We start from the raw sequence: 27,694 nt of genomic DNA on the forward strand, positions 1-27,694 counted from the left end.
TCTGTACCTGTCTCTGCTACAAGATTTAAAATGTAAGCGACACATCTGATGGTTTTTTTTGGGAATAATTTGTCCTGACAGCACACACATTTCACATCCACCCATTGTCACCACGGGGAATGAAATCATAACTTTGCCACGCTTGCTCATAACAGATGATAAACATGAGCAAAAACACCATCACATCAAGGTCAGTCGGTTAAAAGCAGTGGCACACACACACACAACAATGGGCTAATTAAATTTCACAACATAATTAAGCCGTCCTTGGCCTCCCTGTGTCAGTTTTACATGGCTCTTCCCCAATTATGGCAGGAGTAGTTTGCTGCCGCAGGGCCCTTTCTGCCAGGGCCGAGGCCTTTGATCCCTCTGCACATGGGAACAGGCTCTGCTGCCACATACCTCCCCATGCTGCCTCATTACTTAGCCCCATGTCTGTTTGGCTAACCAATGGCACAAATGAAATTTTAATAGTACCCTTATCTTGGCAGTACTGTCTTTGTATATAATATTATGCTGACAATTACTATGATGAAGATCTTCAAACAGAATGAAAACCAGAGGGGTTATATTTACTGTGACCCCTGTGAGCCACTAGTCTACAAAACAGAGTTGATTAAAGCAGCGCAGAGGGCTGTGCTGGTGTGGTATGTTGGCTGGAGCTTAATGAAAAACTAAATGCACAAATGTAACATTTACATTACAGTGTCCCGACTGCAACAGCTGCACCTTCCTCTGAGGACATTTGGTTGGCGCCCCTCCCCTTATGCTTTATAGCCAAGATGGTGGCCACTGAGCTTGAGAGGTGTCCTGATTGGTTTTACCTTCACTTGTTGCACTCTTGGTTACAGACACATCCACACAGTAGCTGTGGATGTTTATGTCTCCAGAAGACATACTGCTACAAAGACTACAAAGTGTGGGACTGGGACGTAAAATCAAATCTTGCTGTAACACCACCACACATTCTGAATTCATCCACAATGACAAAGAAATCTTTATCTGTGAGATATAACTTAAACCAGTTAAAACAGGCCTATAGTGACAACAACTATGTTGTAAAGTTTCTTCAAGGTGCACTGAGGAAAATAACTTGGTTAGGTTAGAAAATATGTTTTATATAATCGTCAAGGCAAACGTCATCTATTCTCTGGGTAACCTTGATCTTAGAATGCATTTATTCACTTGATCACAAGTTACTTTTGGTTTGTCACTTATCGGAATAAATGGTAATTTAACTTTTGGCCTACTGGTAACTAAAAGCAGAAGACCCTGTTAAGTATGACACTGATAACAACGTGTAGCTAACACTTTGGTCACCTGACACACAACAACGCACAAACACTCAGCTCAGTTTTTTTTTTTTACAAAACACTTTTAACTCTTCCTAAAGGTCGTTGACTCAAGTAGTTCAAATGCCAATAACTAAGATGCAATGTAGCACACCAGGAAGATAAGAAACGATAATCCTTTATTAAAAAATAAATTCACTTACAACACCAGTAAATCTTACGAAAAATAGAAAGATCATCTCAAGCTAAGACTATAGTTTAGCACTAGTCACATATTGTCTTTACATTTAAACTACATGTTCAGGACTGGGGCAAAGGATATGTGTAGTCACGCTGACTCAACATGACTTTAATAAGATGATCTTGTCTAACAGTATAAATGGTTCAGTGATACTTTAACAGTTTAGACATCTAAACAGCTAAAACATTTACTAACAAGCCAGCTTCCTCTCAAAGTGTCTCTTTTTGAGCCCCGTCCTCGTCACTCAGGCGATCGGTGCTTATTCAGAGGTTGTAGTGCACACTGATTAGGATGAAGAGCACACTGCAGAGGCTGAGCAGGCAGATTGACCTTTGTGGTGCTCATGTTGAGAGCAGCTGGCACCGCCACCCAGGACTCAGCCATAATCAGCTCTGTCTGTGTGCTTAATTAAAATTTCAGCTTCAACACGAACATGCTTTTACAGATTTGTCGCCTTATTTACATTTTTGTGAGACTGTCCAAACAACCACACATTAGAACAGCAAAGAAATCTGATTAAGTAACTGCTTTATACTGCTTTAGAGTAGCTTACAAATCCAAATGGATGTCTTTATATTAGCTGCTGCTTTTCATGTGACTGATGCGACTCGGATGGAGGGATTGTTCATTAAAGCTGTTTTCTGTCTGCGTTTGGGGGAAGAAAGAAGAAGAAAAAAAATCAATGAAATCGTGTTATCTTGGCACACAGTGTTTCAAACCCTTGGCAACAGGCAAGAATGCATCCAAACTCTGCTCTCCAAAAGGCCGACAACTATTGAATATAGTCAAAGGACTGTTTTTATCTGCCAGCAGCCAATGGCAGGCTCCCATTCAACCCATGGGGGGATTAGGAAGTACGGCAATGCCAAAACATCTGCGGTCACTCGTCTCTCCACCCGTACAGCAAGTGATGCAAACGGACAATTTCTGTCGGCGAGAAAAGAATACAGGGCGGTACTTCTCTACTAACAACCATTTTAAAGGACCAGTTGTGCTGTGAAACTCAACATGTGAGTGTCAGAATGCTCTTAAAGCAGAAGTCAGAGATGGAGCCAAAGAGGTCAAGGGCCGACTTAAGGGAGGTGAAGGGCGGCATGGCTCCTGAGTAAGAGCAGATTTTGTGAGCAGCAGGAACACAGTCAAAAATAAACACCCTTGAAAGTGCATAGGACGTCTACAGTTCAAAATCTGGAGCTAAGGAATGCACTTTTTGATGATACTGTGGGCAATCCAATCAAAGTGCATAATAGCCATGTTGGTCTACAGCAGAGTAAAAATGAATAGTTTTACCACAAAGGCTCTTCATTTGTCAGATGAATACATTTTTTCTTGGCCTGTTCTCTTCTATTGGCCTGTGTAATAGCCAGAACTGTGCAAAAGGCTGCATTTGGAAGGTGGAGGTGGTGGCAGAGGAGCTAGTCATACACCTCACCTTCACCCAGGAGACCCAACTTTTGTTTTCACATGCTGCAGCTGGAAAGCTGTGTTCAAATATTAAACTGTTGCAAATAATTTTCTGACTATTTTATATATAAACCTATAAGAGTCTTTTTACACGCTGAAAAAGTAACCAAAAAGCAATCTTAAAAGTCATCTAATAGTATTAGTAATCTAAAAAAGATCTATTCCCTTTACTAAATGTCACTAAAGTGACGGGAAGGGGTTACACGGCCTGACTTCCTGGTTTCCAAACACCCCAAAAACACTCAGAGTCATGCCCAGGAGGTCACAACCTGGTGGCTAAAATGACCGGGCATGACTGACTGGAGGCTGTCTCAGCTTCACGCTTCCTGCCCGAGGCCTTATCCTCCCTCAGCAGCCCTGCCACTTCCCCTGCAGCCGTCCTTTGACAGGAAGCAGGAAGCGTCCAGGCTTGTCAGTGTCCTGTCCCGGGTCTGAGGAGACCTTCTAATGACACCAACTGCTCTCTGCTGACAGCTGAAGAAAATAAAAAAACAACAAGCTCTTCGGCTGTCTTTGAAGGCCTCATCCACTCCTTACAGCATCTTTGAACTGCTCTCTTCTCCTCAACGACATTTGGCATCACACTGGTGGATGGCTGTGTGGTTACCATGGCGATGTGATCTGGCAGTCTCGCGTGTCAGCTCAACATTCTTTGCTGTGGAGATTGCGTGAAGCTGCTGTGACTAACCAGCTCTGTGTTTGTCAGCAGTTCTCTGCAAGTCAGAGGTGCCACTGTGGCAGATCTGACCCTCTACCCAGCAGCAAGCGGACACTGAATTCCTTAGAAACGCTAAAATGCAAATGATTTCCTAGAAATAGAAAACAGGAAAAGGAACAATTATCAAAGGATTTCCCCCTAAGAGTCCAGACACAGGACCAAAAAAAAACATCTGCAGTGGCATCTTTAAAAATGAGTGATCATCAAATTACGGTACTTTTAAATCCTCCACAACAAACTTGTGTTTTGTCGCTGCTTCCTTTTTCACAATGTTCATTTCCTTTTTGCCCTCATCTACAGATTCTATACATAAACATATATAAACAGCATAAAATCCAGCCTCGCTCATTCTGTCAGAATGATGATAATAAATATAAGAGATACGTCTGTCTGTCAGAATAATGATACAAAGAATAAGAGATAAGTCTGTCTGTCTGTGTCTGTCAAGTCATTCTGTCTGCCTGTTAGTTGAGTCTATGTGGCATGACTCAAGCAGGAAGGGTGGGGAGCCATTTTCATTGGCAGGAAACAAATGCACATCCCTTTCTCTGTGCCTGCAGCCAGGGAGAGAGGCCTTCAGCTCAAACAAGAGGAATGGGAAAAATGAGAGGATGTAACATTTCCAAAAGCAGCTGAGGTCAGATGGCCTATTTCTCACACAAAGAAAGAAAGACAGAAGAGTGATGGGCTGCCAGTGGTTGTGGTTTTGGTTAGGAGGTGTATCAGGGCGCCCACATGACAGGATTAAGTTAGAATACAGCTTACAGGAAAATTAGGATCCTGAGCATCCATCAACATAAAATTAGATTTTTTTTGAATGGACTTTGTATTTGAAAATGATTGAAATTGTGTTATTAGCTTGAAGACATGATGCTAATGAATGAAGACATTACAGTTTGGTCAAACCTAATGCACAAGTCCACAGTCAATGCTAAGCCTTACAACCGTACGCCTAGTTAATATAGGCCAAGTCTGTAATGTTCCCAAGAGTGTGTCTTTAGCTCGAAGCACCACTAATGTGTCCATTCTAACATGCCTGTATACCTGGTTTTAACCAAGTAGCAAATGGGCTGTTTGAGTGAGCACAGCATGTGAAGAAACAGGATTTAACAACATAACCAGATGCCACTTTGCCTTCAAACACTAATAGCATCTTGATGCCTTGCTCTCAGCTTTCTCTGTCTTCCATTAGATTAGACTTTCCGTCAACAAAGTTTATCGATGCATTGCCTTTCAGCAACCGACTCTCAATTCCCCTTTGTGGCAACCTCCCATTAGCACTTGAATGTCCCACAAGGAAGTCCAAACCACAATGAAAATTCAGCAATCCCTGCTCTCAGCTGCATCACCATATCGTAATGTTCCTTCGACAGAGAATAAAACAGACTCTGTGTTGAATTAGCAGCATTGCAGACAGACAAATAAAAGGAAAACAACAAAAACCTTTTGGAAGGCTTCAGTCGATGTCTGTGGTGATATAAGTATGCACAGTATGTTGTTTATGGGCCACAACAACCAGTACACTCCCCTTACGTCTCCTTTTTTGCTCCACTTAGCCGACTAGCTTCTATCTTATAAACAAATCTAAACCTGTTGATGATACTTGTCGCTAAGAGAAGTCAATAAAAGATTACTTCATTAGGCACTGCTGTGATCACTTCTGCTGTTCACATCACACTCTGCACTTTGCTCAGCTGTGTGTTTTTCTGTCAGCGTCCAAGGCTGTGAGAAGGGCTGAGTCTCTGCTGCAGGAACCGATGCCGTGTTAAGCCGTGCATGCAGCAGTGTTACATTCACACATTGTTTGGCGGCTTCCCTCAGCTGTGCTCGCACTCTCTCAGCCCACTTAATGTTTTTGAGTGATGTTTTCACAATCACACCCACACGTTGCTGCACCAGGCCGCAAGCAACTAACTTGAAACAAGCAGTATACGTTTACTCGTATGATGCTTAGTTGTCAGGCAGTCATTATTAAAACATGAGAGTGAGCATCGTCCTTCTATCAGACATGAAACCGCTAAAACAGCAGCAGAGTGAAATGTTGGCCTCCGGGCAAATCTGAAACTCAAAGGTGACACAACCACATTCAGAGGCTTGCAGCAAAACAATCTCAAAATGACTGACTGGCAATGCCTTTGTTTGAAGACTTAGACAAAGAAATGCATGAGTAGATGATTTTTGGATTTAATTACGTGTTCTATTAATGCCAAAGGGGACCTAGGGAGGCATACTATTATTACAAAAGAAACACAGATGCACAAACAACATAAAATAGTCCTTAATCGACTGGCAAACACTGATCAAAGCATAACAAGGCTCAGACTTAACTGGCTTTCCTTCATAGTACAATGAAGTGGTCAGCTAGTTTATGTATTATGTGGTATAAGCAGTGTGTGTTTGATGTTATTGAATTACTATGGCAATCCCTCATCAGAACCAGGATCAGTTAATCATCTTGTGAACCCACAAACACATGCTCATAAACATGTATATCATTTCCTAGTTGAGAGTTCACAAAGAGAAAAAGTTTTTCCCCCACAAACCTCAAAAATGTGAAAAAAAACTCCACCTGATTCAACCGACGGATGATGGAGCTCGAGATAACAAGCCACAGAGGCTGATTTTAGAATTCTTCTGATAGTGTATCATTCTGACACATAATATTCCAGATGAATCCACTGCATTGGCCCTAAAATCAGGCTTTATTGTTGACCCTAGTACAATATTGTCATCTATCTTTACATGACAATTTGGCAACTTTGTTTAAGAAACACTGAGAAAACCAATAACGTGTAAATAAGATGTTAAAACTGACAAGCTTACTTGGTTTTTACAAATAAGATTCAATTCCATCCAACAGTAAAAACAGTCAAAAGGACTCACTACACTAAAGTAGCTGGCAAAAGATCAACAGTTTTGTAACAGACCGGCGCTGTATAGGTCGATCAAAGAGGCACTAAAACAAACTACTACAAGCTTTACGTCCAATCTGACTGATCAGCTGATAAGACTGCCAGCCCTGCTTCCTACCAACCAACCACCCATGTTGTAAATCTTCAGGGCATGCAGCCAAAGAACGTGACCCTTTGATAAACTCACACCATTCGAAGTAACATTATTTTTCCAGCCTCTGAGTAACTCTCCTACACTACACTCAGTCATGAGTCCTTGGCCAAAGACACCGGAGCAGATTCTGCAGGGAGCTTTACGGCATTCCTTGAAGTTTTTCTGCAGAAGAGTCTCAAATTTCACACTTTATGGGACTCTGCCGGGTGAAAGACCAGCTATTCCAAAACCACAGGTGTATCCACAGACGCCCGAACAACTGGACACACAGAGGACAAGAAATAAGCCTCGACTGTCATGTCTGCTATCGGGGAACTTTTCTATTCTGATTTCCACATACCACAACTTTCAGAGACTGACAGCTGCCTTCATGTTGTGGAAAAGGAAGTGATGTAACCAAAACATTAAATGCCATCAGGAAAGGAGGTAAACAACTTATCTTAAAGGACCATCAAAGCCTTTCCTGCAAGCTACAATGACCTCCCCAGGCACTCTGTTTGTTCTGGAGAAGGTAACATTCAGATTCGACACTGAAAATCTGTAACAATTGTTAAGCTGCAGCACACACACACACGCAGACACCATGAAAGCTCACAGACAGAGATGTACTGTTTATCCCTTAGGCCACAACAAGACAGCCAGCCGTCACAGGACAACACTGTCTCCTGGTTCTGTAGGCCAGTCCTTGAGGACAACAATGTTACCACTGATGTAATCACAGAAGAAAGGATGAGGAGGAGGAGGAGGATGAAGAGGATCTGTGGGTGCTTTGTTATGAAAAAAAAACAAGACAAAAAACAACACAAACCAAAAAAGAAGCAAAGCAACAGAAGAGACACAACATACTGACAGTGTATCTCAGAGGGATGACAGAACCCAAAGTGACAGCACACCATGGCACGCTGATGACCAAAGCTAAGTGCTAATATCTGCATGCTAATGTGCATTGTATTTAAACTGGGAGGTCAGCATTTTTATGTTGATGGAACAGATCTAGGAGGTTGTCCATTAAAAGAACAGGCATGTATTACAGGTTATATCCACGTGTGATCCCACACATCTTATAAAGTCCCAGAGGGACACTCGAACAGATTTTTGGATTTAGATATTTGTATGGTGATTGTATTCTCTGAAAGTAGGTGAAATATTTCACTTTGGCTCAACATGGTGGACAAGCCAGCCAAAGATCACAATCCATAGAAGGAAGCTAGCATGGCTAAAAGAGGATCAATGAGAATGTATACATGAAAAACAACCAATTATTCATTTTATCTTCACAAACCGTATTAATTAAGTATTAAAACACTTAATTAATAACCTCAGCCCTGACGTACATTTACACACTTATCACACTTAGCCTCTTTTGATGGCACACTGATTTCCATGATGGATCAAAATGGCTGCTGATGGAGGTGTCTTTGACGCCATCCATCCGTGAGGAGGAAGTCTGCAGACAGATGTGAACAGTGACCCACTCTTCCTCGCCTAAATCTGGGGGAACAGCAAGGGGATCAGAGTGCCAGAGCGGAGTCTGGTCCGCAGCTAATCCGCTGTCAGCTAATAGCTCTTGATGATATACGCAGTGCAGCTGTGGCAGGAAGGTAGGCCAACAGCTGTGGCCCACAGACCGATTATCAGATTTCAGCTACAGACGGCAAACAAGCCGACAAACAAGCAACACAACACAGTCTCACCTCCTGCTGTGGGAGACAGAACAAATTAAAAATGGCTTGAAGGTTTAGAGGGAGAGATTTAAAAGAACATTTCCTGCCATTGGATGCTCTTTTATTCGCTATTTCTTTTATTGTCTTTATTGTGGTGGCACGTCTTCGAATAAAATCATTATTACCACCAATAAAAATCAAGCTAATTAATGAGGAACTACACTTTTTGTTCTTTTGCAGGCTAGCACCTAAGCTAACAGGGTTCAACAGAAATTCACCCTGCCTGTCAGCTAGCACATAAATTTGAAAATGCCTAGTTATGGAAGGTAAATCATTCTGACAGTGTGCTACTTAATAATACATCAAGCCAGTAGAAACCTCTGAGCTATGCAGTAAACATTATGTTTGGAAATGTTTCCATCACTTTAGTCTTGCATTGTAAACACAAACATGACAGATATAAAATCATGCTAAGTATTTTTAGGCCTGCTAATCACAGAAAGCGTCAGTCGGGAAAACAAAATGATGTCGCCTGTTAAAATAACAGGTATATTACTGTATTATCTCTTATGAACAGTGTGGCATTAACCTTTTAGTGAACACTGAATCTGTCAAAATTAGTGCTGTGAATCGGGGAAATGTCCACTTTTTGTCCTAGCACAGTTTAACTGGAACAAGATGTCATGTGAGTAACAGCCCAAGGGATGAAAAATGCTCCCATTCTCTCACACAGTATGATTCAGTGGGTTTGGTGACACGAGGGACAAATGATGAATAAAAAGCCATAACTTCATTAATAATTCAATGTGACACAGCTGTGCTCTTCAGTTGCAAACATTGCAGAGAAGAGCCCTAAATAGCCAGCACTCAGTTTTGTTATGTAAAGATGAGCATGATAAAAACACGTCTCGTTTTGAATTATTCATTGTCCTTGCCTCCTTTTCTGGTGGGGGAATACTAAAAGTGGCCCAGAATATTAAACCAAGTCAAGTACAGACAAGGAAGAAAAAGATCAACTTATTAGAGGACAGCCTATTTAAATGTTTGCCAGGCAGAACAATCTTCTGCATGATCAAAAATGCAAAGTTTTAATCATCGAAAATGCTCACGCTTCATTAGCAGACATGCAATGGTTCTAATTAAGTAACAGGATATAGTACCAAACAGGTGAAAGACATTAGCTGTGATAAAAACAAATGGAAGTGAAACTCCCCCTGGTTTTAATCATCGCACGACTTCTTGGTATTTTCCAGCACTGTATGAACTCTCCCTCTGAAGCTGAGTGACCAAACATATGAGGAGCAGGCTGGAATTATGGGTTATCTGTGCAGCCATTGTTGTAGCGGCCTCCCTGCTGGTGGACTGGATGTTACATGTGACCGGGATGAAGCCTCACATGACAGCGTGTCATCGAGGAGATGGCCTCAGGTGCTTTTGGCTTTTCAGACAGACGACTGAAGGCTATTATAATTAGCAAATGTTGTATGTTTCGCTCTGCCTCTGAACCCCGGGACAAACAACAGAGCTGTGAACACAAACATACAGCAGATTTGTTTTTCTAAGGTATCCTACGGAGGTTTTATTGTAAACAGCTTTGTTGTTTACCAAACCAACGTGTGCATCCAGAAGGTGTCGAAGCATTTCCGTATTTCTGGTAAAGACACGTCGCCTGGGTCTTTAAGCACTGCTGCTTGGAAAAATTACACAAGTCCCTAAATCTAGATTTTTACCCTCAATGAACTACCCTGTCCTGTGATAGACTAGCAATCTGTTCAGGGTGCACTCTGCCTCTTGTCCACTGCCTGCTAGGATAGTCTCCAGGCCCCTGTTCTGCCACCCTGTATAAGACAGAGTGGGTTAAATAGCCAAATAACCACTTATCTGCTACACCTGTATAACAGGGTGCACCACCACTTCTTCTAAATAAACCTCCTGCCATGTGTTTTAAGGTTCAACCATAGACTGTATAACTATGGACAAACTGTCTGTGATGTCTTTGAAGAGCTGTTTTGATTCCCTGTGGCCAAGGAGAGCTGGCGGTGTGGCTGGCCTACGACTCAGCACCCACCTGTCATTCAAAGTGCTCACACCCATAATTATACAAGATTTTAACATTGGAGACTATGAGGACTGACTCACGTTTGGAGCCAGGAGGGACTGCAGATTGACACTTGGGCTTCATCTCTCAGCCCCAGAAGTTGCATACCACTGATGCCTTTTTGGGATGGCATCCACGATGCACTCTTGATAACCCTAACCCTGCTTCACCCACACGTGATAGTAGGACACGAGAGGCCAATGAATGAGAGGTTTATACAGCATTCAGTGGTCAAACTGCTCCACAGGTGAACCTTTAAGAGATCCCACAGCTGCCTAACTCAAATAAAATCACAGTAAATAAGCAGCAAAGCTTTTAAAAGAATGGCAGGAATGCTAAAAAAAAAACATACACAGGATTTGCACAATGAATGACGACTTCAGGCAATGATTTTCATTCCAATGAAGTGATTTGGAATGAAACTTCTTTTTTTTTTCTTCTCCCAAACAGAGGATAACATCAATCTCTGTGTCTCATGCAGTTCAAAAGGCTGTTATATAAAAGTCAAAAAATATAAAAGGCCTCAGCCTATTAGGTCAAGCCCAGCCACACTTGAATAGAGTGACTGTGAAAAGTCAACATTTTTCTGGCCGGGACCATGTGATGTGGTGCGAGAGGCACGCTCAAAGGAATGCCAATGTAGTGAGGGTTTCCCTTGTATCGCTGTTTTGGCCCTCTGTGGTTTAGGAAAGCAAATCCAGTGACGCAAAGTGCCATCTGTGGGGTAGAGGGAGTGACAATACATACCCCTCAGGGGACCAACAAGTGCCTGCTGCTAATATTAACTTGCTGCAGAGACAATCAGAAGAAAAAAAAGTCTTTGAATAATAAACTCTCATATTTGTACATGCGTAAATGTCAGATGTAATTTTCTCTGCTGAATACACAAAAAGTCTGTTTACTGCTATTTTTAGGTAGATTTACTCTGCAGGAAACAGGCAGGAGCTGATTATTGTTAAGAGGGCATCCTTTACAATATTAAGATATACCCTGAATAAATAAAACAAACCACAATGTTCCACACATGTATATAAAAACTCAAAAGCCCAGCTGAAGCACTGTCAATATCATACCAAACCATATGACCATATAACTGTGACCTAATAACCAATATGGCCAACAGTAAGCCTAAAAAAGCTGGCAGGGTTCTGTGGATCATTCATCACATTGGGTTATGTAGCTGTGACCTCCATAGCACACTTGCGAAGCGGCTGTTCCTTACAATGAGCATATGTTACAACGATAACGTCTGGTTAGCAAAATTAGCACGAGCACTTTTCCCACTGCACAAGGGCATCAAACATCAGACTTTCTATTTTTAAGCTGTAAAGTATTCCAGATTTTGTCCCGGCATCTTTGAAGCTAAAATATTATCGACAACCACAACAAGCAACGTCAAGGTCAGGTGAGATGATCAAGGTTATGGTCACGTGTCTTATGGTAACGTATTTACTGTAATAGGCCATTTACATTACACATTAACTGACCGAGCTAAACCTAGAAGCCCGACACCACAGACACAAGCGGAATCTGGTTCACAGCTGACCAATTAGTCAATTAATCAATTAGCTTGACTTACAGTCATTTAAACAGCAGCTATTTTCATCACTAATGAATAGTTTTCTAAAACTGTTAAGCAGAAAGGGGTTAAATATTTGTTTTATCACCGTTTTATAACAGGCAACCATTGATAAATCCAAAATATATATGAAAATGTTACAGGTCTGTGAATATGTGGTATCCTGGGCATTTTTTTTAAACACTTTTCTGATATCACATGTGTTATCCCTTTATTACAGAAATCCTCTGTGGGTTGATAATGAGAATAACAGTTCCTGGCCTACTGTCCATATCTCATCTCCGATGATAATCTGATTAAAACACTGGTTTCAGCCATCATGGCTGAATCCATCAGACAATGAAAGGACTACAAACTTCATGGACAGAAACATTCCAGCTCTGCACACAGTCTGAACGCCAAGTGCTGTCCGGGAAACGCAACGCAAACAACAACAACAAAGCAATAACTTCTTTGCACCAATGATGACAGCAAAACAGAAGCAGACACGTCAGCCAGCTTCCGGTCTGCCACCCCCACACACAATGCCCTAATCTCCTGCACAGCCAAGACAGCAACCAGAGAGGCTATTTTTAAAACGTTATCTTTATCTCCATTTTGCCGCTCATTGTTGTTCACATTTCTACTCTGATTAATGTGTAAACAATAAACATCTCGGGGGTGAGTCGTGGATACGTTTGTCTGGTTATGCACTGATCGATAATTGACTTATGGCGCTGAATGGAGATGCTTTGTTTCTCCTTTTCTTTTCTTATTTGCACCTCCAGATGACTCAGTGGAAGCACGCAGAGAATGACAACTCTCCTGCGGGGTCAAGTCTCCCCCTCAGGTTACAGCATTAAATATTCACGCCGTACCTTTGCATAATTTACCTTGTCAACACAGCAAGGAAATGAGTTGGAGAGGAAAAAGGAATTCAGCAGGAACATTTTCAACAAACTCTTCTTCAGGCCATTTACTGCAGCAGCTCTACTCTGTGTATGACGCAAGAGGGATCAAACAGGGTTGCTAATTATTTTAAAACGTATCTAACAGTGCTTTAGTCCTGGGTGGGAGTATGCCACTTCTTCTGAGTGACGCCCACAGGCTGGACTTTCCTCAGCATGCAGGCACATCTTGTCTTTTGTTTAAAAGACTGAGGAGCATGTTTAGCTTGCTCTTCTGTGCCAGCATAATGGTCTTCCTCGTCATGTGATCTCCGCAAAAAAAAAAAACAAAAAAAAAAAATTCCAGAGAGGCTACTGAAGCCCAGCGCACATGGCGGCCCTCTCTAACAGATGTTTTTCGTTTGTGTGCTGCTGCAGTCTCCGGGTTCGGAGGCACAGAGCCAGGGAGGTGATTCATGATGCGAGCCTTTTCCTTCTTACAGTCAGCAGACTCCAAAGTGCTGCTCCAGGTTGAGAATAAACATGGCTCCGTTTTGGTGGGTTTTCTATTGTTATGATATGATAAACTTGCAGAAGTGAGGGATGGAACAAAGTGTGCGCTTCAGTATCTGTCGAAGGCAAAGACTGGGCCTGCGTTTCCTCCTCTAAACAAAGCATCTCTGGTTAGTACCTGGCTCACTGTGCTGTTTACATGCAATCTGTGCAGTTATTTAACAACAGAATACCAATTGAATCATTCCAAAGCAGCATCATCACACTCCTGACAGATTACACTGAATACTGTAATCCTGAAGTCACTGCTGTCTGCGGCTGAATGTGTTTAAAAATAGGAAATGAGGTCACACTTCAGCAACGACGGACAACGGCGAAGGTGTGCGCTCCCCCTGGTTTGATGCTCCATTTAATCATAGCAGGAAGGATGAGTGACGGTGGAGGGAGGCGGGTGTGGGGAAACACACACACACACACACACTGAAACACACACACACTACACAACACATCACAACCCACCTGCCTGACCATATTATGCTCCCTCTGTGTGATCAAATGTGACACGGCGTCTATTAGGCTGCAAGTTTGGGTGTGATTCTGTGTTAACACTGACAATAAATAAATGCAGATCTGACTAGAAGAGGTCCTCCTCTCTCTATGTCACACACACACACACACACACACACACACACACACACTGGCAGCATGCTCTGAAGCCCTGAGTTATGTAATAGTGAACACAGAGCTGCAGGCCTGAGTGCACATCCTTCTATTCCCTGTACACCCCCCCCCCCCCCCCCATTATTATCATCATCATCATCATCATCATCATCATCATCATACTACTACTCCTCATATCTGCCAAGAAAGTGTTTGCACAATATGAAAGCTCACATTCAAACACACACACTGTGTGAAGTGTGTCATTTTTTTGCATTAGTGTGCAACGTATAAAAATGTAATTAAACAGCAACAGGTGCAGTTATGATCCTTTGTAGGGAGATGATGATGTGCATCATTGTAAGGCTGCTGAACATCACCACTTAAATCTGCTCTTCATTACAATCCTGTATATGAAATTAAAAATAGCCCCGTGTTCACTATTTGTGTTCAGACGTTCAGATTATTGTCTGCATGTCTTCATGTGTCCATCCCTCCCTGCGCAGGCTGTCCCCGTGGCCTTACCTCCTCCAGCACATTGACGGTGTTCCTGCAGCTCTGCAGTCGGGTGGTGAAGCTGGATGTTGTCGGGGAATTGTAATCCTCTGTTGTCTCCGAGAGAAACTCGGACACCGATATTTGATCCGGCATCCTTTAACGAGGAGGGGGAAAAGGCCCACAGGAGGGTTGGCGATGAATGCTCAGAAACACAAAACCATGTAAGATTAAAAAGAAATTAGAGAGAAAGCTGAGGGGGAGCCGACGGAAGGCAAGAAAAAACGATTTTCCTCGCAAAACTGTGCAAAACTATGGAGATGATTCAGACGTGTCTTCTTCTCCGGTGACTTCTCAAATGACTCCGCTGTTCCCCGGGGTCTACGGGAGGAGGGAAATGACTAAATATCTGCAGGACGTGTCCCCCAATGTGCGTCTTTACCTTGAGAGGATGTCTAAAAGCGACACATGTATAAATAGTGTCACTCTGCGTCTCACTAAACCTCGCAGGAAAAAGCACCGTAAAGAATAGCGGATGCCCTCATTATGCTCTACAGATGTGCAATAAACCGTTTCTCGTCAAAACAGCGCACCGTTACTAGCCTCTGCGTGGGATTTATCATAGTCCGTGGTGTGCGGAGGTCGTCTAGAACTGCGGCGGGGTTTGGTCCTCTCTTCTTTATCCGTAGTTTACGGTTTTTTAAAGCTAAAGGCTGCCGCAGACACATTCACTGCCACTCTCTCCTGCTCGGCCGCGCTCAGACCTGCTCAGAGGCGCCGTCAAGGTAACAGCGACACGGGGCCTGACTTCCGGCCAGGCTTTTCAGCATAAAACACCCCAGGAGAGTCATTGGCCTTATTTCTCACCAAACATGATGTTTTAATAAAAACCTAACATTTATTAATATTAATTTATAATTATTATATGTAGAATCATATACTCACAGGTCTTTATCACTTCTTCGTGTTGAGAAACTGTCATAAGAATCAGAAAGAGATTTATTGCTACACGTTTCACATACATGGCATTTGTCTTTGTGATGCAGATATGAAATGTAATACAATGATAAATGTATAAGAAAAGGATGGAATACAAAATTAAACAATAGAAAAAAATTAGTAATAGCAACAAAAATGCAAAACATTTTTTTCCGTATTGCGATTTTACAACAGAATATTTTTGCGATTTATGCTTCCTACAAAAAAAGTTGTCGCTTTTTACATATAGATGCTATATTACTTACTCTGTCGCTTTTTTGTAGCTGACTGAAATAACACAATGCGCTTTTTGTGAAGATGTAATTTTATTTTGAAAACCAACTCCTTCTTTTCCGGTGTTTTGTGGCCCTGTGATGGCAGCTTGTTGAAGTTCTCTCCCACCCACCTCCGCCTGGTTGAGGAGGACCAGGAGCCGCTGTACGCATGCGTGATATAAAACTGCAGCGTGAACCGTTGGACGGTAGGACCACCACAGAAAACCACATGCAGTAAAACAGCAGTTATGTCTATTTTATTTTGAAGCGGTGTGATGCATCATATTTACAATAAACTCATGTTAGTTGTCATCTGAACTTATGTCCATAAATAATGACACGTATTTGTTTTGATGCTGACACCTTTAAAAGTTTGGTGAAAAGTAATCTGTATAGTATAATCTGTAATTTGTAATACATGTGTTATATATGCAGAGCAGAATCAATGTTCATAAAGTAATTTCATAGCAGTCTGTTATTGTATCCACATTTTTTTCATTATAGAGAATATTAATTTAAAGTATAGCCTGTTCCACACTTTTTATTTACTCATATATTCTTTTACTTCCTTTTAAAAACTGCGTAAGTTCCATTGATGAATCTATGTTAATTTATGCTGAAAGGGCTGGGATGCAGATGGCAGTTACCTCATTGTCCTCTTCCTCGAGTCTCCATTAAGAAAACCCTTTTCATCCTCCAAATACAAACATAAAGCGCCCCCTCGTGGACATGTTTGTTGTTGTTTTACCCCCGTTTCAGTCTAAATGAAATGTTATTCCACGTTATAGATGATGTATAATGTGTATATAATGAATAAATAACGAACACGAATCATTCATGTTACAGTGGAGACAGTGTTTCAGTCTATAACGCCCAGGTAATAATAAAAAATCTGGCTCCACAGCCGCTAATTCAAGTAAACATATCAAAATAAAAAAGGAAAAGGTACAGGACGACACATACAACATTTTAACTAAGACATTCGCTTTAATTAGCATAGTCACAATAATATTTAAAATACTTGTACTGTCTTTTAATAACAATTAAAATTCAGATTATACCCATTTTATCAATTTATTAATCTTTCTTGTAGACGTGAAATACTATTCGATAAGATACGTTCACGTGATGTTTATTAGATGAAAACATCTGCGTGTTAAATGCGGCACCGACATGTCTGACTGTGAACATTTAATTTGAAAGAACGCTGACCGGAAGTTCCGGTTTACAGCCAGGCCAGCTTGACGTCAGTGCTAGCATGCTGTTAGCTTGCGTTGATGAGGGGAGTGTAAGGTTGGATATTATTGCTGCTTTTAAGAGAGTCCGGAACAGTTTGAGCTCTTGGAACACGGGTGAAAAGGTGGACACTGTGGCCGAGTGCCTGGATACACTTGTCACCTTTCCAAAACATTTGGAGTTGAAACTGAATGGCTGAGGGCTCCTCAGGTAACTAATGTGTCATGTATTTTCTAAACAGTGAGCTAGTGCTAAAACAAGCTAACATAATGAGTCTTATATAAGCACCGGAACAGCTATTTTAGCAGTTTTTTTAGCAGCTACATATTTTAGCACTAGTCTAGCGTTAGCTAACCTCAACGTCAACTTTATGCTAACGTGATTTTCCATTTATGACCCAGTAGCTAAGAGGAGTTAGCCTAGCTGCTCACTGTTATCAGGCAGCACTGAGCTGACGTGACGACATGTGACAGTGAACTTTGAAAAACCCATTGAATACGTGAGCTAAACGTTACTTAGCTTCGCAACGAATGCTGTTTTTTAAAGTCTTGTTAATCTAGCAGTAAAATAACGATAGTTGTCGGAGAGTTGGTTTCTTTTGTGTTCTATAATTTGTGGTGCCGGTTTTGACCTGATAACGGCACAGTTATTAACATATTGTAGATGTAGAATAAAAATGATGTAAACAGTATAGTGAGTAAGGTTTGTTGCCCCTGCAAATCTTTAGATTTGTGACACTCATGTAACTGTAGTGTTTCTTTTTATTTATTTTTGCAGACCCCCCTGACCTCAATCCAAATGGAGCATCATATCAGAAGCCACATCAGCATAAATTTAGAAGAGGTCTACCCAGAGACAACAATGACAGAAACTCCAGTAGGGCTAATTATGATTCATATCAACAGCATGGACACTTTAAGCAGGGCTTTAAGCCCTCATTTAGCCATAATAATTTAAATTTTGCAGATCATCCCCAATTTCCTCACCAAGACGAGGATGTAGCCAGAGGACGAGGCAGAGGCAGAGGTCGAGGAAGGAGAGAAGGGAATAGAGGAGTTGGTGGTAGTTTTGATGGTTCAGGTCCCTGGAGGCCAAGACCTGGAAGTGATGGTGGTAGTAACAGGAATGCAGGTGGCTGTCGGTCAGGTGTGGATCCAATGGATGGACCTGATGGACCCAGCTGGCGGAGAGAAGGTGTGAGCAGGAATGTAGAACAAACCAACGAAGACCAGGACGTCAAGGTTAAAACACCCAGGAAGTTTGAGCACGAGCGGAGAAGGGGAGTACAGCATGACAGAAGAGCTTATTTAAAGGAAAGTGACGCAACAGGAGATAATCGAAAGCTACATGCTACCAAAGGGGAAAATCCCTCTTCAGACACCAGGGAAAAAACTCAGCCAAGCAGGAGATGCTCAGAGTCTCAACATAATGACCATCAGAGGAAACACACTGAAGAAAAGCGGCGGCAAGGACCAATTAAACCACCCAAACCACAAGAGGAGCTGGGCTTAGAGAGGGAAGCGAGAGTCCAAGATGACTCTGACCACAGCAGATCGTCACATGATCCTTTCTCTAAACCGGGAAGAGGCTCGGTACGTCACGCACCCCATCAGGCCAGAGGGGGAAGGAAACCAAACCATCAAAACCACAAATTGAGTCAGAGGAACTGGGATAAGATGCCGAAGAGCAAAGAGACTCAGACAGGTAAGACTGGAAGTTACATACATTTGAGGCCACAGACTTGATGCTTTCATGTTTCTGTCGACCAGCTTCTGTTTCTGCTCTTACATGTCTGTTCTGTAAAAACTCTGCCAAAAAAGTTTAATTGTGGATTATATGTTTGGCCGTTCGCCGCTTTCTTCTAAATCCCTGACCTCTTCTGTCCACAGGGTGCCTAATTGAGCAGCTCTCTGAGGAGAAGTATGAGTGCATGGTGTGCTGTGATGTCATTCGGGTCATGGCCCCAGTGTGGAACTGCCAGAGCTGCTTCCACGTCTTCCACCTGAACTGCATCAAGAAATGGGCTCGATCCCCGGCCTCGCAGGCAGATGGTACGGCCCTGAGTACCACTTGGATGTTCAGTAGATGCTCTCTGTGTACTGACCAATATGGTCTTCTGTTGAGCTATGACACAATAGGTCTTTACAACACAACAAACTGTACACAATACCTAGTGTGTTGCTCTGTTAACAATAGCTGTTGCATTGAAAATTCTGCTGATTAAACAGTACATTGTCTTTTTAAAATGTTAAAATACTGAGGCCTAAGGGATACAAGAAATAGAAGCATGTATGTACTATTATAATTATTTGTTTTAGATTCAGCTGAAGGTTGGCGCTGTCCAGCCTGCCAGAATGTAGCATTGAAACACCCGACCTCCTACACTTGCTTCTGTGGTAAGTATTTGTTTCCTTCATGCTGTGTCAGCTCCCTTCCCTTCATAAGACACCCAGCACCTATCGTCTGTCACTGAAAGAAGGAAAAAGGAGACCATCTAATGCACATTTGTTTGGCAGGTAAAGTAACAAACCCAGAGTGGCACCACAGTGAGATACCCCACAGCTGTGGTGACATGTGTGGGAAGAAAAGAAGTGGACTAGACTGCAACCACCCCTGTAACATGTGAGCGATAAAAACATTTTAGATATACCTTTATGGCTCCTTAACCCAAAAGATGAGCGTTCCCCTTTATCAATGCCGTCTGTGTTTCTCCTCAGCTTATGTCACCCTGGACCTTGTCCTCAGTGTCCAGCCTTTGCAACAAAATCCTGCATCTGTGGGAAGACGAGGTATTTGGCCTGTGTGTCTGTCTTTCTGTTGTATCTCTGCTCTTTGACATTAAGGTGTCAGTTGATTGAATGTTTTTCTTTCAGTCAGCCAATGCGCTGTGGCCAAGCTACAGTCCTCCAGTGTGACAAAGTGTGTGGTGCTTTGCTCAACTGTGCTGAACACGCCTGTGTGCAGGTGTGCCACAGTGGTAAATGTCAGCCCTGCCAGCTGCAGGTTAAGCAGGGTAAGTCGCACTTTGACTGTGTCAAAATATTGTTCTGGGTAGAAGAAACTAATCAAAAGTGATCTGATCTTTTTTGTTGTTCAGTGTGCTACTGTGGAGTTACCACTCGTGAAGCCCCATGTGGCACAGATAAAGATGAATTTGATGGTTCAGGACATTTCTCCTGTCAGAAAACATGCGGAAAGTAAGTCTGAAAAAGCCTTTAGTTCACTTCAACAATTCCCACTGTAACCGGGCACTCTGTGTTCTCTGTTCAGGATGCTGAATTGTGAAGCTCATCGATGCCAGCAGGTGTGCCACCGTGGACCCTGCCAGCCGTGCCCACGCTCCCCAAGCCTCGTGAAGACATGTCCCTGCAGTCAGACAACGTTAACCAAACTCCTGGAGCTTGGGTACTCTGAGCGACGGAGCTGCTCTGATCCCATCCCCTCCTGTGGAAAGACGTGCAACAAACCCCTGGCCTGTGGCTCCAATGGTAAGGACAAGGCAGGGATTTGTAGTGGAAGTTTGTCTGGTCACATTCAGTGTCTGGCCCTGAATCCTAATTACCTGCTTAAGCTCAGATTCAGAGCATGGCTGGTTAGGAACAGGAACTTACTCTTGCCTCATAAAGATTACAAAACAGGATGTGAAAACAGATTTTAAGGCTCGTTAGAAAGGCTGGATTTAAATGCATTAGTTAAACTAAGTACACCATGTTGTCTATTAAAATGGTTCTATTTGGGTTTAAGAGTGACATATTAATGCAGTGAGTTTGATGGCCTGTTTGCTCAGAATTCCACTGAGCGATTAAAAGGTCACAGAGGATTCAAAGAGGAACCAACAATCATCGTGGTGTCAGGTCTTATTTGTCCAGATTTAAAGGCTTCATGGTTTTCCATCACATCTGGTTAAGCCTTGCAGCCTCCGAGGATACAGATGTTTTTTCTAAACTGCATTATTTACAGCCCTAATATTATATTGGGAAAAAGTATCTCTGATGTCAGCCTGTTAATATCTTAAATGAACATACAGTGTGTGTTCTTCTAAATGTTATGAATGTATGACATCTGTTGTCTTCGTGTTGTTTCTTGTTGCGTGTGTGTGTGTGTGAAAACAGGATGTGCATTATGTTGACCCTGCTGGCATTGTTCTTGCAGTTTGGAGATTCTGGAGATAATGAATGTGTTCTATTTCAGACACCATCCACTTCTGTGAGAATATCTGCCACGAGGGCAGCTGTGGGCCCTGCTCCCTGACCTCCACTGTCAGGTGCAGATGTGGCTTCAGGACTAAGGTGTGCAAAAGCACCAGCAGCATACTTGTTTGTTTTGTCAGTGCTGCATGTATTTGTGTTTTTGAAAAGATCTCCTCTTTATTTTTCAGGAAGTCCCATGTGAAAAAATTCAAAAAGAAGGTGAGATTTTGTCAGTCGGATCACATAAGACAAATATGACACCTACATCTAAACAGCCTGTTGTCTTATATTTGATCTTTCTGCTCAAGATGAGCTTGTCTTCACTTGTGAGAAGAGATGCAACAAGAAGCGCTCCTGTGGTCGACACAAGTGCGGCGAGCTTTGCTGTGTGGTGAGTGTTCACTGAATCTGTCGGCAACATCAAGCATGTCTTAAGTAGAAAGATGATGAGTAGTAATCTCATGCCCCACCAGTGTTTTAGTGGTGACAATTTTATACTACTTAAGGTGGGGCTGTATACGGCATCACAAAATAGCATTACTGCTTCATTTCTCTGGAGTGGGCTGTTCATACATAACTGGACTTAAATAAAACAATGTGACAGATCTTTAATGCTCAAGATGGAGTAAGTGTACTTCTTTAAGAACATCCCCCTGTGCTGTTTTGTCTCTTCTTTGTAATGCTAAGAATACACACAAAGCAGAACCATGAATTCAAATATTGAGTGTTTAAAGTTCTGATGTGGTGCGGGTTTGTAAGGGAAGCACTCGACAATATGAGGTGATACAGCTGTTTATTGTTTCCTAGAATGTGGAGCACAAGTGCCCCATGATCTGCGGCTACAAACTAAACTGTGGTCTCCACCGCTGCCAGGAGCCTTGTCACCGTGGAAACTGTGAACCCTGCTGGCAGTCCAGTGAGTCCTAGAGTCATTCTCTCCAGCCCAACAGACCTGTGTTTATGAGCAGATGTACCTAATAGTTAGTCTGTCCTTGAAAATGAAAGCAGTCAGGGGTTTTTACATCTTTGGTTTATTTTTTTTCCCTTTGTGGTGTTTTGTTTGGCATAAAGTTGCCGCACAGCTCATATCCAAAGTGTCACAAGTGTCCTTGTGTTTGCAGGTTTTGATGAGCTGACGTGTCACTGTGGTGTCAGTGTGTTATACCCACCCATTCCCTGTGGCACCAAGCCACCAGAATGCAAAAACCTGTGTACAAGAAGGCATGAGTGTGACCACCCAGGTAAGACATAATAAATAGCAGTCACACTGCTGTTATCCACCGTAACTAGGAGTGGGCTCTTAACATGTGCTTCTGATTGTAGTGTTTCACAATTGCCACAGCGAGGAGACGTGTCCGCCCTGCACATACCTAACTCAGAGGTGGTGCATGGGAAAGCACGAGGTAACAAGCTCGCACATTTCTGTACCTTGTTTGGTGCTTTTTTGAATCCCTGTGGTTAAATTGACACTGGTTTCTCTGCCCTACAGCAACGCAGCAACATCCCATGCTATTTGCAAGACATTTCTTGTGGCCTGACATGTAATAAAATGTTGCCCTGTGAAATGCACCGCTGCAAACAGATCTGCCATCGGGGGGAGTGCCTGGCAGAAGGTAGCTGCCAGCAGCCTTGCGCGCTGCCTCGTCCAGACTGCGGCCACCCATGCTCTGCTCCCTGTCATAAAGGCAGCAGCTGCCCACGCACCACCTGCACTGCCAAGGTACAGCACACTGAGAACAGCTGGACTGAAAGACGGGTTACAAAGTTTGCGCAGATGGTCTTTGTTACATCAAGGCTCCAATTCAGGAGGAGCTGAGGCACATTTTCCCACTGTCAAAAGTTCCCTGATGAAAAATGTTTTAGTGAATATATTCAGTTCGATGAATGTTTCAGTCCAGCCGTGTATTCCCTGTGTTCCTCTTGGCAGCATGGAGGCTGCCAGCAGTCGATGACATCTGCTCTAGGACTGTGTAACTGTCATAGATGGTTAACTTGGATGAAATAATAACATGTCAGAGGCAGTCCTCCAAAGTGAAGCAAACAATAAGACCTTTCACAGTTGCAGAAGTTCCTCACATGAATGTAATCAAGCTGTCAAAAAAAACCAAACAAAATATTTTTTGGCTTACCAAATATTTTGGATTGGATTTGGTGTGTCGCTCATTGTGTAATCTAATCCTTTGTGCCACTCACAGGTACAACTGCAGTGCAGCTGTGGTCGAAGAAAGGAAACTGTGGTCTGTACAGAAGCAGCTAGTTCGTATCAGAGGTTCGTCCACTTTGTTCATGCATGTTTTTTAAACTGTGAATACATTGCAGGTAAAATATCTGTATGGTTTTGTACTGCAGGTCTGCAGCCATCGCCATGGCCACCAAACTCTCAGACATGCAGCTTGGTGACTCCATGGACATTGGTCTGTTCCTCACTAAAAAGGAGCTCAAACAGACAAGGTAGAGCTTCAGGGCTTGGGTCAAAGCTAAACAGCTGAACTTAGAGATGAGAATTAGAGATGGGAGGTTTGAATGTCTGTTTTTTTTATGTTTCTCAGGCTCGAATGTGATCAAGAGTGTGTCACTTTAGAGAGAAACAGGCGCTTGGCAGAGGCATTACAGATAGACCCGTCTTCCGACCCCTTCAGTGTCCGCTCAACCTCTGTATACAGTGACAGCCTCAAAGAGGACGCCAGGTGTGTAACTGTACACGGTCAGGTTAGACTGTCGGCACAGCACACATACATTCAGATGAACTCCATTCTGCTTCTCTTTTCAGAAAAGACCTGAAATTTGTCACAGAAGTAGAAGAGGAGATCAGGACTCTGGTTGAGCTTGCCAATAAGGTATGATAACTGCTTAAACTCAATGGTTTAGTGGCTTAGTGCTCCAAAGAGTGTTGGAGAGATGTTGCTACTGCTGTGTGAGGTGAGGTGAGGCTCCCTCTGGTGGATGTGTTGGAATCATACTACGTCATGGCAAAAAGAGGAAAAACAGATGATGATGTGCAGCAGTCCTTCAAAACACTTCTTTATTCAGTTTTAAGCTACATTTTTATAGAGCTGTTGGATCATTTGCTTCATTTGGGGACAACAGTGGCGCAGTGGTATAGCAGGGTTGTCTAGTAACCGGAAGGTTGGTGGTACGATCCCAACTCCTCCCTAGTCACTGTTGTGTGTTCTTGGGCAAGACACTTCACCCTAGCCTGTGGCGCGCCTTGCTAGTCATTGTATGACACTGCTTGGCAGCAGCCGTAAAGAATTTCCCTCTGGGATTAATACAGTATCTAAAATAAAAAAAAAATACTCCATCAGTTTATCATGTCAAGATCCACTATGGAAGTTAATTTATTTCATTGTTGTTGCTTACTCTGTATAGTTAAGCAGAAATGCAGGTCGTTTTTAGAATGAACAAATCTGTATTTAACTTATTTAATGACGTATTCATGATATATTTCTTTCTCTGATTCTACACTAGACCACTTTGCATGGTCTCATTAGAATTACTGTTATTTTAGCTGCATAAAAAGCCCAAAGTAGACTGCCCAACTTTAAATTTTCAAATGCACCCCCAGCTTGCATCATCATCGTATTATATTCTGACCCACTTGTTAAGTATATTCAGCTATTTCTGTGCTCAGTCAATCCTCCAGCGGACCTCCAGGATGAAGCCAGCTGTGGTTGCTTGTAGATTCCTGACACAGCGATGAAGCTTCAGAGCCAGAATAAATTAGTAGGTACCTCATAGTGTAGTCAGGAAGAACGGTCGCCATGTATTTTTCTTCTGCGCTGCTCAATGCATTGAGCTCACAAGAAGAAGGCTGTTGGGTCAGCGCTGCTTCGGTTTCTTTACCAAATGTAGAGGATTGTTTATCATGAGCTGAATCTCTTCTATCAGTGTTTGCATGCATTTTAAACTTGCCGCAGACTGGGCCTTTACTGGCTTTGTTCATTATGATTTTGTCTTAATGTGTGGGCTCTTACTTTCCCCTAACTCCTAAGTCTTTCTGTCTAAATGTTTCAGTATTCCTCTCTAAGCACCTTCTGGCAAACAAAGACCCACTTCATGCCAGCCGTTCTTTCCTATTTTTTGTGTTCAGCTATAAAAAGTCAGATCAAACATGCTCAGCCTATAGAAAATAGGCCACACTTGTTCAAGTATACAAACTCTCAGTTATACAGTGTACATATTGCATTAACACGCTTCACACGAAGAAACACAGGAGGTTGGATCAGATGTTGATCAGGGCTGGCCCACAGTCCATCCCAAAGGTTTCGAACTATAGTGCATGTCAGGGCAGTGCGCAGGCCAACCATTTCTATAAGGACCTTTGTGCTCAAGTGAATTATTAGTTCTTTCCTAAACTGCACTTAATTCTAAAATATATTACCAGTGAACAGTTGGCAAAGTTTGCACCTTTGTGCAGTTTGGAGAAAAGAGCCAGAACAGTAAGACACACCGGGTCAGAGCTGTGGTTCCAGCGTTTCTGTCTTGACAGTTTAAAAAGGAGCCATAGTTGCAAGAGAGCCGTGTGTGTTGAAACCATCTGAAGGATCCGGACCAGCATTCAGCCGTTGAATCCAAACCAATCAACATCTTATCCCAAACTGTTTAACAACAAAAGCAATAAAACAATCAGGTTTTTATTATAACACCTGTTGCTTTGAACTTTTTAACTACAATGTTTTCTCTTGCTAATAAATAAACAAACCACAAATCTTCAACCTGCAGAAAAGAAAGAACACAGTGTCACAGAGCATGAAACGCCTCTGTTTAATCCTTAATGGACGTGCCTCACTGGTGTTGACAGGGAAAACAGCCAAAGAGGAGCCATTGTTTCCCGCCCATGAACAGAGAACACCGGAAGATCATCCATGAGCTGGCTGAGGTCTATCGCGTGGAGAGCGTGAGCTACGACAGTGAACCCAAACGTAACGTGGTCATCACTGCCCACAAGTAAGAGCGTTTCTAAATAGGAACACTTTTATCACGCATGGAAGTGCCGATTGTTGCTTTAAGGATGTGTCTGTGTATCTTTGCAGGGGGAAAGCAGCCTGTCCAAACTCAAGCCTGACATCCCTGATAGAGCGAGAGACCGCTGCGAGGGCACCTCCTCCCATTGCTCATATCAAACAGCACAGCAGCAAGTAAGTCATCTTTGGTGGTTAGAGAGGCTGGTTTCTAACCGCAGGGTTCTAATCCATGGTATTACCTCAGAGGAGCAAATAGAAGTACCAATGCCACCTGCTCCTTATATCTACCGGTGCTGTCTGACTAAGCCTGTCATTCTCACCTCACTGATCACCCAGGTTGCTGCTCCACTGCTGGGTTTAGTTAGCGCTGGTGTTATTGTGTAACTTTCGTGCCCGTCACACAATAATACAAAGGTCAACTTGTGTTCAGATCAGTATGTTAAAACGCCACAATAACCCACCTACTCTGATGAGATGAGACTGTCTGGTATTAATATGAATGAAATAGTTTTTTCTCTCTCTTCTAGGGCTGCTGGTGGAACCACCTGGTCAAAGACAGTTAAAGAAGAGCCTGTGATAGATTATTTTGATGTCCAGGACTAAAATATGAGCAGACCTCAGGATCAATTCAAACACTTCAGTCTGCATCTGCCAAAGGCCCTGAAACCTTTTTTCATTTGTGTTCATGATAGATCAACAAGAATTCGTCTGGCTTCATAATCAAATAAAATTATATTCGGAAATAATTCAAAGACGTGAGTGCTGCCTCTCTTACTGTATGAGGAAGAGTTGAATGAGTGCTGTTACACTTTGATATAAAGACTCAAATACGTGGAGGAAAGATCCCTTTAAGAATCTTTTGTGTTTCCTTTGCCTCCCTGTTAAATAAAAAAGAATTCTTCCTTATTTAAAGGGAACAAATATTGATTTAAATTTCATATCACAGCTTCAGAAACCAGCCACTCAGATCCCAACAGTAGGTGCTCCGTCTGGTTTCAGTGTGCCGAGTTGTTTTCCAGCCATGGGATATCTTTTGTTCTTCGTGTTGGTGTTGAGCCAACACTTCAGTAGTAAACCTGTGCTGATGGAGGGTGTGGGTGGGACCTGTAGGAGTGGGCTGCACTGTGGAAAGAAAGCTTTGTGTGAGACACAACTCTGAGCCAGATGTGGAGCTCCACACTCCACTGCTTCAGCAGGGCACATGTGTTGTTCAGGATGAGCAGTTTGCTAATGGACGGTCACTCACTCCTGCATCCTGTCTGCTTAAGATGCTGACTCAGAGCAGTCAGTATGCTGACATGACACAGCACCGGCTGGACACTGCCAGATGTGCAGGTTTTATTTTCATGCGGTTCAATTTTCCCAATTTATGCAAAAGCAACTGAACAACTTCAG

General features: G+C 42.6%; 2 protein-coding genes across 7 annotated transcripts in view; one reads left to right on the plus strand and one right to left on the minus strand.

Annotated features, from left to right (window-relative positions):
• asap1b (ArfGAP with SH3 domain, ankyrin repeat and PH domain 1b) overlaps positions 1–15,401 on the minus strand; it is a 47,591-nt gene extending 32,190 nt beyond the window's left edge. For all 5 annotated transcript variants that reach the window (XM_028432823.1, XM_028432822.1, XM_028432824.1 and 2 more), the window contains exon 1: positions 14,687–15,401. In XM_028432823.1, the coding sequence (XP_028288624.1) occupies positions 14,687–14,812 (126 nt within the window). In that variant the 5' untranslated portion in view covers positions 14,813–15,401. The remainder of the gene's footprint in view (positions 1–14,686) is intronic.
• Positions 15,402–17,140: 1,739 nt separating this feature from the next.
• nfx1 (nuclear transcription factor, X-box binding 1) lies at positions 17,141–27,051 on the plus strand. Of its 2 annotated transcripts, XM_028433318.1 has the most exons (24): positions 17,141–17,355; positions 17,923–18,021; positions 18,112–18,849; positions 19,035–19,196; positions 19,464–19,541; positions 19,662–19,767; positions 19,863–19,934; positions 20,019–20,158; positions 20,243–20,342; positions 20,416–20,633; positions 21,337–21,434; positions 21,524–21,554; positions 21,644–21,726; positions 22,143–22,251; positions 22,457–22,576; positions 22,659–22,738; positions 22,825–23,055; positions 23,531–23,604; positions 23,685–23,786; positions 23,885–24,022; positions 24,106–24,172; positions 26,137–26,282; positions 26,369–26,473; positions 26,827–27,051. In XM_028433318.1, the coding sequence occupies exons 1-24, from the start codon at positions 17,337–17,339 to the stop codon at positions 26,900–26,902; spliced, it is 3,192 nt and encodes a 1,063-aa protein (XP_028289119.1). In that variant the 5' UTR covers positions 17,141–17,336; the 3' UTR covers positions 26,903–27,051. The 2 variants fall into 2 exon arrangements, with proteins under 2 accessions (XP_028289119.1, XP_028289118.1); XM_028433317.1 differs by having other exon boundaries at positions 17,923–18,849.
• Positions 27,052–27,694: the final 643 nt, after the last annotated feature.

Source organism: Parambassis ranga, chromosome 20 (assembly GCF_900634625.1).
Source record: "Parambassis ranga chromosome 20, fParRan2.1, whole genome shotgun sequence".
NCBI classification, from domain to species: domain Eukaryota; kingdom Metazoa; phylum Chordata; class Actinopteri; family Ambassidae; genus Parambassis; species Parambassis ranga.

Coding starts and splice junctions, on each gene's coding strand:
- nfx1 (XM_028433317.1), top strand. Junction 23,605..23,684: donor GCAGCTAGTTCGTATCAGAG/GTTCGTCCACTT, acceptor TTTGTACTGCAG/GTCTGCAGCCATCGCCATGG. Junction 24,173..26,136: donor TGGTTGAGCTTGCCAATAAG/GTATGATAACTG, acceptor TGGTGTTGACAG/GGAAAACAGCCAAAGAGGAG.